This window comes from Telopea speciosissima, chromosome 8, assembly GCF_018873765.1.
Source record: "Telopea speciosissima isolate NSW1024214 ecotype Mountain lineage chromosome 8, Tspe_v1, whole genome shotgun sequence".
Taxonomy (NCBI): domain Eukaryota; kingdom Viridiplantae; phylum Streptophyta; class Magnoliopsida; order Proteales; family Proteaceae; genus Telopea; species Telopea speciosissima.
The window spans coordinates 51,177,303-51,190,592 of NC_057923.1; the positions used below are offsets into that span (position 1 = coordinate 51,177,303).

A 13,290-nucleotide genomic window follows, 5' to 3' on the forward strand; every position below is an offset into this window, starting at 1 on the left:
CTCCCCTCCCCCACTGGCTGTTTTAGCTTTAGTTCGGCTTGGAATTTTGTTCGTAACCCTAGCCCCCCTGTCCATTGGCACAACAGTTAATATTTATAGTTGATTGATCCTAGTAATGGAGGAAGGATTTACAGCATGAAGGAGAAGAACAAGAAGGAAGAAGAGAGGAAGAAGAAGATAGTTGGAGAGAATCGTGAATGTTAGAAGTTACTTCTCCTAATATCCATTTACTTCATTAAGACATTCTTAGGAAATTACAAGGACCTCCCTAGGGAGGTAAAAGAGAAACAAAAATAAAAGATAAAAATACAACTCTAGGACATATGAATATGACATAGACATGTACTAGAGTACCCCTAGTCCATACACTCTAACACTCCCCCTCAAGCTGGAGAATAAATGTCATACATTCCCAGCTTGGACAATAAGGCACTAAATAGACCAGGAATGAGACCCTTGGTGAAGATATCTGCTACTTGATCACCTGTCTTCACAAAGGGAGTGCAAATGCACCCAGGATCCAGCTTCTCTTTGATGAAGTGACGATCAACCTCAATATGCTTAGTTCGATCATGTTGAACCGAATTATGGGCAATGCTTATGGCAGCTTTGTTATCATAATAAAGTCTCATTGGCCCTGCAGTTTCAAAGCTCAAGTCTTGAAGAAGTCTCTTCAACCATATAAGCTCACATACTCCATGAGCCATGGCCCTAAACTCGGCCTCTGCACTGGATCTAGCTACAACTAGTTGTTTCTTGCTCCTCCAAGTAACTAGATTACCACCCACAACGGTACAATACCCAGAAGTAGATCTCCTATCGGAGACTGAACCAGCCCAATCAGCATCTGTGTAGCCTTCAATATGCAAATGGTCATGCCTGGCAAATAGAAGACCTTTTCCTGGACAAGACTTCAAGTATCTAATGATGCGATACACTGCATCCAGATGTCCACTCCTGGGAGCATGCATGAACTGACTCACCACTCCAACTGCATAAGAGATGTTTGGTCGAGTCAAGGAGAGATAGATTAGTTTCCCAACTAACCTTTGGTACTTGCTTGCATCTATAAGAGGAGAACCACATTCATCACCAAGTTTATGATTCGGATCAATGGGGGAAGTGGCTGGTTTGCACCCCAAAGTGGCTGGTTTGCACCCCATCATCCCTGTCTCTTTCAAAAGATCCAAGACAAATTTCCTTTGGCAAATGTTGATCCCTTTCCTTATCTAGATACTTCAATACCCAAGAAGTATTTCAAGAGTCCAAGGTCTTTGATCTCAAACTGTTTAGCCAGATAAGACTTCAATCTGTTTATCTCAGCAACATCATTCCCAATCACCACAATGTCATCAACATAGACAATGAGAGCTGTAACTGTACCATTACCTCTCCTGATAAACAAGGTGTGGTCAGCTTGACTCTGATAATACCCATTCTTCAGGATGGCTTGTCTAAATCTCTCAAACCAAGTCTTAAGAGACTGCTTGAGGCCATAGAGAGCTTTCTTCAAGAGACACACTTTCCCTTCGGCTGAGGGACACTTGAAACCAGGTGGAGGCTGCATGTATACTTCTTCTGCTAAATCTCCATGAAGAAATGCATTCTTCACATCTAATTGGTACATTGGCCAATCTTTATTGGCTGCCACTGAAAGAAGAACCCTGATAGAGTTATGCTTGGCTACAGGGGCAAAAGTCTCCTGGTAGTCAATGCCATACACTTGACTATACCCCTTTGCAACCAGCCTAGCTTTGTACCTTTCCACTGTACCATCGGATCTATACTTGATTGTATAAACCCATCTGCATCCAACTGGAGTTCTCCCCCTGGGAAGATCAACTAGTGTCCAAGTATTGTTCTTCTCTAGAGCCACCATTTCCTTAGTCATTGCTTGCATCCATTTTGGATCAGATAAGGCCTCTATGACATTTTTAGGAATGGAAGAAGACTCAAGAGTAGTGGAAAAAGCAATACCTGTAGGAGAGATGGAGTCATAGGAAACAAACTGGGCTATGGGGTTAGTACAGGCTCTCTTCCCCTTTCTCATAGCAATGGGAAGATCTAATTCAGAAGGAGAGGAATTACCTGGCTGAGGAGGATGAGACTGAGGATGTGGATCCAAAGAGGGGTTTTGGCAGGGTTGCTTATACCATGGTTGCTTCCCTTTTCCATTCAACAAGGATTCACCTCTTGTGAATACACCATCTTCTTTGAATCTTATTCCCTTGTATTCTGTTTTCCTACTAGCATCACCACCACTACTAGCATCAATATCAACAACACCATCAGCATCAGCATCATCAACAACATCCACTTCTTTGTACTTTCCAATATCAAATAGGAATGGGGAAGTGGAGGTAGGCAAGGGAGATAGAAAGGGAATGACATCAGCATTCTGTTCATTGCTAGTACTCTCCCCCTGAACAGAATGTTGAGGGGAAGAAAAATAAGAGATAGACTCAAAGAAGGTGACATCTTTGGAGAGAAGTCGCCTTCGGGAAAGAGGATGGTAGCACTTATACCCTTTGGTTAAAACAGAGTATCCCAAGAAGATGCACTTGAGAGCTTTGGGATCAAGCTTGGTACGGGCTGATTTGTTGACATGAACATAACAAACACAACCAAAGACTCTCGGAGGCAAGGAGAAAACTGAGGAATGAGGAGAAAGAAGAGCCAGAGGAGATTTGGAGCCAAGGAGTGGAGTTGGCATCCGGTTAATAAGAAAGGCAACGGTAAGAAGTGCATCAGACCAGAAGGTCTTAGGCACATGCATACCAAAGAGAAGACCCCTGGTGATTTCCAACAAATGACGGTTTTTGTGTTCAGCCACCCCATTTTGCTGTGGGGTGTCAACACAAGCCAATTGATGGATGATGCCATTATCAGTAAAGAACTGTTGGAGCCCCCATACATGTACTCACCCCCCTTATCAGACCTAACAACTTGGATGCGAGTACCAAACTGAGTACAAATAAGTTGATAAAAATCCTTAAAAGCATCACAAACATCACTCTTTTGTTTCAACAAAACAGTCCAAGTAGACTGAGAATAGTCATCCACAAATGAAACAAAGTAACGAAATCCAGATAAAGAAGTAGTAGGGGAAGGCCCCCAAACATCAGTATGAACAAGGGAAAAAGGTGCAGTAGATCTATTACCACGATAAGGATAAGATGTGCGACAATGTTTAGCAAAAATACAAGATTCACACTGAAAAACATAAGATGAAGGGAAAGAAGTAAACAAGTGGGGTAACTGTCTCCTCATAATGACAAAAGAGGGATGACCCAAACGCTGATGCCAAAGCATTACAAACTCCAAAGTACTATGGTCACTCCGACCACAAACATAAGCTGCTGCAGTAGATTGAGCAGGTAACCATGGTTCAAGAAGATAGAGTCCTCCTTTCTCAGTCCCACTGCCAATAACCCTCTTTGTCTCCAAATCTTGAAAGACACAATAGGAAGGAAAGAAAGTGACACAACAATGTAAGGATTTGGTTAGGTGACTCACTGATAATAGGTTAGTAGCATAATCAAGAGCATGAAGGACAGACTCAAGGGAAATAGAGGGAGTAACTTGCACATTACCCTTACCAGAGACAGAAGACAGGGAACCATCAGCAACCCTTACCTTGTCCCGGCCAGAGCAAATGGAGTAGGAATCATAATACTGTGACATACCAGTCATGTGGTCAAAGGCTCCAGAGTCAATAATCCAGGTGGGTACAGCAGTAGGAGCAGACGAGACCTGCAGAGCTGAGGCAGAAGTAGCTGACCCTCCAGATGTAGAACCAGTAGCTGACCCTCCAAGGTGAGACATCAGGCGGCGGAGGGCGGCAATATCATCCTATGAAAGGGAATCAGGAGCAGGCTGGGGTCCAGATGTCTCAAACTCAGACGCCACTGAGTGAGCCCTAGCTCCCCTTCGCTTGCCTCCACGGGCACTAGAGGAACCACCACGCATACCAGGGGGCTGCCCATGAAGATCCCAACACCTGTCCCTGGTGTGTCCAAGCTTCCCACAATGATCACATTTGAACCTCTCACGGTGATCTCCATGAGTTGGCCCTTGGCCTCTTCCCCCACTTTTCCAGTCTCTGTGGGAACTAGAAACAAGAGCAAATCTCTCTGTTGATGGGGTAACATCCATAGTTGCTCTCCTGGTTCACTCTGCAAGTAGCTGCACACGTCATCCAGAGATGGAAAGGGAAATCTCCCTAGGATTTGCAAACGAAGAGGCTCATATTTTGGGTTAAGACCACCCAGCAAAATAAGGACTCTTTCCTTTTCACGATTCCTGTAGACCATGGCCTCATCCTCAAAATTAGACAGGTGGATATTGTTATAGTGATCATACTCCTCCCACAAGCTGATAATAGTGTTGTAGTAATCAGATATGCTCCTATCACCCTGTTTCATATGGATGATTTTTTGAAGGATTTGATACACTTTAGTTGCATCACCAACTCTATCATGAATCTTAGAGACACTGTCCCAGATATCCTTCGCAGTCTCCTTACTCATAAACCTCCTACCTATCTCAGGTTTCATGGAGAATATCAGCCAAGTCATAATAGTGGAGTTCTCAGTCTCCCACTTGACATAGCCTGCATCAATGGTAGCAGGAGCCTTGATAGATCCAGTAATGTATCCCAACTTCCCCCTACTGTGTAGAGACAACTTCACAGAACGGGACCAATCCAAGTAATTGGTATTGTCCAATTTCACAACAGATATTTGGGTGTTGGGATTGTCAAAGGAAGCCAAAAGTGGGATACCACTGGCCGGAATTGGTCCACTAACCTCAGAATCAGCCCCAGACACCGTAGACATACTGCCAAACAACTTAGGGGAATGCAAAATAAAGCCCTGTATAAATGGGGAGACACCTCAACCCAACCACAACAAGGAGAACAGCAAGCAACAGGCAGCCAAGAGCATACACTTGAAGAAAAAAGAACACAAACTAAATGTTTCCACAAACCAAACAACAGCAGCACATATCATCCAAGGCCATAACACTAATCAAATCTGCCACTCACAATAATGAAGAACCACACACGATAGCACAGCCTCAACAAGGTCTTCAACAGAAAAAAGGAAGAAAGAATACCCTGCTGGCAGTATCGTGGATGAGAGTAAAGCTCTCAAACCTGCTTCATGTATCAATCAAGACCTTAGAAGCCTTAAAGAGGACCTCAAGGTGAGTCAAAAGGTCCCAGTCCCAAAGCAAACCAAGCTGCTAACAGGCAGAATCGAACAGAGAAGAGAAACCAACTGGCGGAAAAAAACTGGGCAGCAATCTTTGGAGCAACACTCCTCGAGGTGCTTCTCTCTTCAACCGACTGTTGGAGGGGTTGAAAGGACACCCCTAAAAGATCCAAAAGCACCAAACTTCATCCCAAAAAATTGAGAGATGAGGGAGAAACAAAAAAAGTTGCAGAGGCTGGCGGTAATCTTTGTGCAGCTGTTGGAGCTTCAACTCTTCTTCACCAATATCTGCAGTCCCTCCATTCTATATTGAATCAAAGAATGGAACTCTAAAGGGATGTATTGCATTACATTGTAAAGCCCCTAATGGAACCCTAAAGAGAAGAAGGGTTCCAAAGAGAGGTAGAAGAAACAAGGAAACAAGGCTGACCCTAGCCGACTCTCAAACCAGAGGACCTTGATGCTCTGATACCAAGTTAATATTTATAGTTGATTGATCCTAGTAATGGAGGAAGGATTTGCAGCATGAAGGAGAAGAAGAAGACGGAAGAAGAGAGGAAGAAGAAGACAGTTGGAGAGAATCGTGAATGTTAGAAGTTACTTCTCCTAACATCCATTTACTTCATTAAGACATTCTTAGGAAATTACAAGGACCTCCCTAGGGAGGTAAAAGAGAAACAGAAATAAAAGATAAAAATACAACTCTAGGACATATGACATAGACATGTACTAAAGTACCCCTAGTCCATACACTCTAACAACAACCTAGTCTAGTTCAAAGGCCTCATCCCTCACCATAGCCTTACGACCTGGAGATCGCTTAACCTTTGCCTCCCTACCCAAGCCTTCCTCCTCCACCGTAACCACCCTGTTCTTTTGCATCTTCTGTTGGAATGGTTTTGAGGACACTGCCCATCTTTTCTTTGCTTGCCCCTTTACATCTACCATCTGGAAAAAAACACTTTTGTCCATTTGGCCCCGCAGCAGGAGACATTTGCCCTTTGATAGAGAATGCCTCGAGATGATCAAGACCTTCAAAGGCAGCACCCTCTGTGACATTGTTGGTAAGCTTGTTTTTGGTTCCGCCGTTCACCAGATTTGGATGGAGAGGAATCTTAAGAGATGGACTTCCAAATCTCGATCCTTAAGACTTGATTTGGAAAGACATCTCTTTCGATGTCTCCTCCAAGCTCAGCACTATCCCGCATAGATCCTTTATTGACTCCCCAAGGAACAGGCACATTGTTATTACCTGGGGTTTAGATAGCTCTCTTTTACAGCCTCCTCCCCCTTCATAGGATGGCTTGATTTTGTATCTTTCTCCCCCCCCTCTCTCTTTTCTCTCCCCTCTCCCCTTCTCTTTGTACAGAATAAATCAATTTATATACCATGAGTGTGCAGTGCACACTTGCACATAGTATAAGTGTGAAACTAAAATCAATCTGATCATAATTATATATGAAGAGCCATCCACCAATAAATAACTAAATTTGAACAGACAGTTGCATATTTAAATTGATGGACCTATCTAGTCCTATATCCACCAGTAATGGATTAATTGGATATTGATCCTGATACAATCCTTTGACAGCCTTAGCTTATACCAATCTATCTGTATGTCTAATCATAACAATATCATCATATGATAGGCACAATTCCAACAAAAATCTTGGCGGAAAGAGATTCTATTAATTATAAGCAAATAAAAAATTGGTGGCACCATGACGAATGAGGGGAAGGGTGGTGGAAGCCAGATAACAGGACTGAGGAGAAGAAATGAAGACCACCCTCCCTCAATATTTTTTTTCATTCCTGTATAACCAACCATCGGTCATTGAGTCCACCTCTTTCCGGATAACACACACAAAGAGACCCGCCAACAATAAAATAATTAATGAACCTCTGGGAGATATTCAGAATTAGTTATTTCCTTTCCTATCTCCCATCTATCTATTTTAAAGATTTTTTTGAAATTCGATCAAATTGATCAAGAATCTCATCAGCTGTTTGGATTTGATCGAGAATCCCATCATCTGTTAGGTGGGCAAACCATCCGACCAATAAGATAAGAGCTGGATGTCCATGTCACAGAACCTTTCTTGTCAACTTCTTTCAGGGAATCGTTGCATCTTTTTCGTGTACTCGTTTCTGTCAATAAATCTCTCTCTCAGGCAACTTCCCCTTTTTCTGCATTTCATTCTCTATTTTTACTGTCTCAAACAAAATGAGAATAAAGGGAAGGCCTATGGATTTGAATTCACAATGAAAGGGTCAGTCAATAGCATAGCTCTTTCTCTCTTGGGTCTCCTTTTTAAGGCCTTCTTCGAAAGCCAAATTCGGTAGGGCCGGACGGCTTAGTTTGACATCAAACAATATGTTTTGATGCTAAGCAACAGTAACTCTACTCTTACACAGCGTGAAGGGTCAATTAACATTTTGAACAGAAGCAGTATCATTTTTCCTCTAAATTTAGTAATTTATTCATTCCTATCGCAACTAAAGAAGTAGACGCTTGAAAAGAGAGAAACATTCAGCTAAATACCTTCTGGAATAATTCCACCAACTTGTTTGCAAATGGAATGACTCCACTAACATGTGTAATAAGCACAGAAATCAAATTTAAAACCTGGACCTGTGAATAAAGAAAACTATTCTTCAGGTAATGTTAACGAAGCCATGCAACATGGTAATATTGAATATGGAAATAAGAAAAAGCCATAGAATTTCAATAATGTGGAATAACTTGTATTAGAAATGGAAAATCCTGAAAATTAACAATTGGAGATTATTATTTACAGTCAGGAAAAAGAAGATAGATTAACAAGTTCAGGTCCCTTAGATCTTTCTTTTTTCTCGGATTCATGCTTTACTGAACAAAATAGAAAAATCAATCGAGATAGACTAATGTATATATAATAAAAGACAGTGAAGAGAAAATATTACTTGCACAAGAAATTTAGGACAGGAACCTCATCGCAGGAAATTATATAAACTCAACTCAAGAATAAGAGGCCAGTGCTTGGGCTCGTGTGCAAAGTTGATTTGGAGAAATCATATGAACATTTTTTAGTGAGATTTGACAGAGGAGGTGTTAGAAAAGTTGCTCTCAAGAAATGGAAGAATTGGATCTCAAATCTATGTCTCAGATAGCTTTCCTTTTATCAACCATGGAACACTACAATGATATTTACAAAGCTCAAGTGGATTTGCATTCCAAGATGGTGGTAAGCATTTAGCAAACTATTACAAAAAGGAATAGAGGTATCTCTTGTTTAAGGGTAAAAGATCAATGAAAAGGATTCAATGTCTCCTATTAACTGACTGTTAATGACCAATAACTTTTCTGGGGGCATTATTGAAGGGTTTTATGCTAATCTTTATGGTAAAAGGATCAGGCCGCCAGGGCATATGCTCGGTTTCGAGTCTTAAGGGTGGCCGCTTTGTGCAAAAAATGCCAAAGGTTAGGACCGACTCTAAAGTCGAAACTCACCCCTCCCAGTACTGGGTAATGGTCCATTTCTATTCTTGAGAAAAAATTCTTCTTACTTCATGGCATCATCTGTAGACAAAATGGAAAAGTTGCAGACGTTTATTATGGGAGGAATGAGTTTTCTTTCAATTTCCCAGAGTGAAGAGGTTGTGTTGGTCAAAGAAATTACAGGGAATTGCATTTAAATACCTAAGGTCAGCTTAATTAAAGATGGGATACCCAATGACAAGTCCACATAGGTATGAATCCCAGGCCGTTTGGCTGAGAAAATGGAGGAAGCTGGAAAGTTGTGTGTTTGGAATCCACTTAAACAGTATGTAAGCAACAATGCATGGGAGTCAAGATGATAGAAGGTTTTAAATGGTAAGATTATCTGGAGAGAAATCATGCATACATGTGACATTCGGAAGGGGGGGGGGGTGAGAGGGCTCTAGATTTCAAGATGGGTGATGGGCAACAGATTAGATTTTGGAAAGATCACTAGTGGCCTTGGAAAGTTGAAGTGATGCATGATACAAGTTGTATAACTTGGTTCCTGTTACACGATATAACATAGATGTAGGGTCTTTTATGTAATTAACCATTATTATTTCAGGGCATTATGTGTAATTATATATAACCCATGTCCTTTCTTTTAATTTCCAACAGTTTACTAAACTATATATAACTTATTGCAGGGGCATTATGAAATTATCTTTGTCATTTCTGGGGTTATGTATAATTATATATCCTGCGTCCTTTCTTCTAATTTCCAACAGTTTACTAAATTATATAGACATGGCTCTAGGCTCACGGTTGGACAGTCCAGAATCCTAACTGTGAGCTCTATGGTTATTTTCTCCTATAGTCTTCTCTTCTTCTTCCTTGTGTCACACAGGTGTTGGTCTTCAAGTTCTGATAATGTCACATGGTATCAAAATGAATCTGATCAGTCCCTGCAACTTGTTTCTCTGTAACTGAGTTGATGTGGCTTAAATCCTTTTTTCAGGAGCTTGGTTATCTGATCAGAAAAACCATGGACAGGTTGTGTGATAACCAAACAGCTATTGATATTGCTAGTAATCCTGTCTTTCATGAGAGGACCAAACATATCGAAGTGGAATATAATTTTGTCAGGAATGTAGTGATGACGAAGTTGATTTTCACTCCGTTTGTCAGTTCCAGTGATCAACTTGGAGATTTGTTTACCAAGGACTTGTTTCAAAATGTATTTCTACAAAGGTGTTCCAAGCTGTGTATGGGTGATATCTATGCTCAAGCCTAAGGGGGAATGTTAATTTGTGTATGTCAGTTCTATAAATGTATATGTGTAATGTTCTTTCTTATTTCTGTCCTCAAGTGTAAAGTACTTAAGTCATAGTCTTTAGTTGTGGACCTGGTCGGTGCACATGCATATTCCAAAATACTCTGAACAATGACACCAGTGCAGCATTGATTTGAAAATCTCAGTTATCAGCTCGTGTTCTCTAATTTCCACTGTCAAACCAGATCATGTCCAGATCAGACCAGGGCATGAATACAGTGTGAACAACAAAAAAGTGACTTCCAAAGCACAGATCAACTTATTCAGCCATTCTGATTTTATTGGTTACACATTTCCAGCTAGTATAGTGAAGTACGCTAGTTGCAAGAAATAACCTTTGAATCAAATTCCTGAACTTCCTCAACCAACTTGAAGCATAAATCCCAACATGTTGGAAGAAGATCTGTAAAATTTTGTTCAGAGAAATTTGCATCTTCAATAAGGAAACTCAGAGACCGGCATGCTGCCAGCTGAAACAATTAAACCAAAACTTTAGTGAATTAGAATTAGAAAGAGATATGGAAAGGAAAAAAAAAAGAGTGAGAAGGAAATATTAAGCAACAGGCTACAATGAGATGGAAGACTTCCGTAGCTGAAATCAGTTAACAAAATAGAGAAATGTAGCACCAACAGTAAACCTCTTTTGTTCAAAAGAAATCCTGGAAGTAAGCAGCATACCCTAACTGCTAAGTCTTTGTCCTGAAGCAATTTGATTAAAGCACAATACACTGATCTTTTTGTATCATCTTTTATCTGCCGGAACAAGCACAAAGAAGCTTTGTCAAGTCATTTAGACAATGTAGATAGAAAAAGTATTTTCTAATTCTTTTAGCTGAAGTCACCGTAAGGAAAACGATGTGCTATAACAACAATGCAGGATGAACATGGGGCACACAAAAAAATAGCAATAGTAATAGTAATAGTAATAGTAATTGTAAGACTTTGAGATGCCAAAAACCTGACATCCATACAATTGGGCTTGGGTTGCAGAATCCCTAAACATTTTGTGAGGAGCTTGCTTTGGTGTTTCATGATTAAGGTATTTGAGATGAAGTGATCACCCAAAAAGCATTAACCTACTAGTTTATGGAAAATGAATAATAAAAATAAAAATTTCTGTAATATCACATACAAATACACACAAAGGCTACAAGTAGTCAATGAAACATTTATATGATATCCACCACTACCATAAAACAAGAAATAGCAGCACATAATCTAGTGCATCAAAGTATTGAATGCCAAAAAAGGATATGAAAAACAGTAACATATCAGTCAACCATATCCTTCACTGGTTCAATGTTACGTAATAAGAAACAAACAAATAAGAACAGATCCCTCTTTTGGTTTTCAAAACACACACACACAGACTCCTTTGGTTTTAATAAAGAAGAAGACATGAACATTTGGGGGGGGGGGGTGAGACCTATGTTGTGTTCCCTCCCTCCACATTGACTATTTTACCTGGAAAAAAAAGTACAGATTTTTGTTCACCAACGATGGAGAGGAGAAGTTCAACCTTTTTTCCCCTTTTAATATTGACCTAGATTCTAGGGATTTATTTTATATTCCCAAGATCTAAGTGATGCAGATTTATCACCAAACCAGACGAAGAAGGAAGAAAGTGAAGACATAAACCAAAAGAGAGAAGAAGAAGAAAAACAAGGAGGAGAACAAAGAGAAGGGGTTTCCTTTTGCTTTTAACTTTAAACAGGTCGAATACTGATACATATCAGGCACTGTTACTGAGCACCTTGATCATATTTACTTAAGTGGGGTTTCCTTTTGCTTTTAACTTTAAACAGGTCTAGTCATATGTGATAGTACTTCAGTCAATTTATAGTTTTTTATATTTTATGATTGGCAACAGAGAATGCTTTTATAAAGAAGAAAAAAGAGAAACAGAACAAAAGAAAGCCTCAAGGAGCCAACAGACAATGCAAAAACAATGAGACTTGACAACCAGCTGAATTAACTCCCATCCCCACCCTTAATCAACATCCCTGTAGAGAGATTTAAAATTAGGGAAAGGCTTGGATGATTAATTCATCCCAAGCACATCTTTATTTATAATCATAATGAAACAATAAAATACTTTACATGAGCAATGTGGGACTAAACCACATACAAGAAACAAATAAAATAACAAAGGGAGAAAAGATCCAAAATACCCCCAAGGTATTTTGGCCCATATATCTAACACTCTCCCTCAAGTTGGAGCATATATATCATGCATGCCCAACTTGACTAAAATAGTATGAAACAGCTTGCTACTCAGTCCCTTAGTGAACACATCAGCCAGTTGATCAGTAGACTTCACAAAGGGAACACAAATGAGGCCGGCTTCAAGCTTCTCCTTGATGAAATGTCGGTCAACCTCCACGTGTTTAGTACGATCATGCTGGACAAGGTTATGAGCAATGCTAATGGCAGCTTTATTGTCACAATAAAGCATCATGGAAAGATGGACAGCAACACCGATATCCTGCAATAATCCTCTAAGCCACAGAAGTTCACAAATTCCTTGTGCCATTGCACGAAACTCAGCTTCAGCACTGGACCTTGCCACAACATTCTGCTTTTTGCTACGCCATGTGACAAGGTTCCCACCCATAAAGGAACAATAGCCAGAGATAGATTTCCTGTCAGTAGAACCAGCCCAATCGGCATCAGTATAAGCCTCAATCTTAAGGTGAGCATTGGGAGATAGAAGGATTCCCTTTCCTGGAGCAAACTTCAACTACCTCAAAATACGACGGACCGCATCCATATGAGAGGAATAGGGATCATGCATGAACTGGCTCACCAAACTCACAGCAACTATTACGTCAGGTCGTGTGTGAGAAAGGTAAAATAGTTTGCCCACTAACCGCTGATAACTACCCTTGTCAACAGGCTCACCCTCTTTCTCCCTAAGTTTTGTAGTAGCTTCCACAGGAGTATCTGAAGGGTGACAGCCTAGCAGCCCTGTCTCAGTCAATAGATCAAGGACATATTTTCTTTGAGAAAGAAAGATGCCCTTTGAAGATCGAGTAACTTCTATTCCTAAAAAATATTTTAGAGGGCCATGATCTTTGACCTCAAACTCACGGCCAAGGAGGAGCTTCAAATCCCTGATAGCAGCACCATCATTACCAGTTACCACAATATCATCCACATAGACTATGAGAAGAGTAACCTTGTCACCAACTCGTCTGATAAACAAAGTGTGATCAGGATTGCTCTGCTTATAACCTGCTGAAATCATAGCCTTATGAAATCTACCAAATCAGGCCCTAGGT

The 13,290-nt window shown here is 40.5% G+C and overlaps 1 protein-coding gene across 1 annotated transcript in view; it reads right to left on the minus strand.

The window, feature by feature from the left end:
* The window catches only part of LOC122671407 (importin-11), a 140,422-nt gene that overhangs the window by 37,631 nt on the left and 89,501 nt on the right, over positions 1 to 13,290 (minus strand). Inside the window, exons 12-14 of the mRNA XM_043868602.1 lie at positions 10,688 to 10,762; positions 10,345 to 10,479; positions 7,759 to 7,848 (exon numbers count right to left, since the gene is read on the minus strand). Of these exons, the coding sequence (XP_043724537.1) occupies positions 7,759 to 7,848; positions 10,345 to 10,479; positions 10,688 to 10,762 (300 nt within the window). The remainder of the gene's footprint in view (positions 1 to 7,758; positions 7,849 to 10,344; positions 10,480 to 10,687; positions 10,763 to 13,290) is intronic.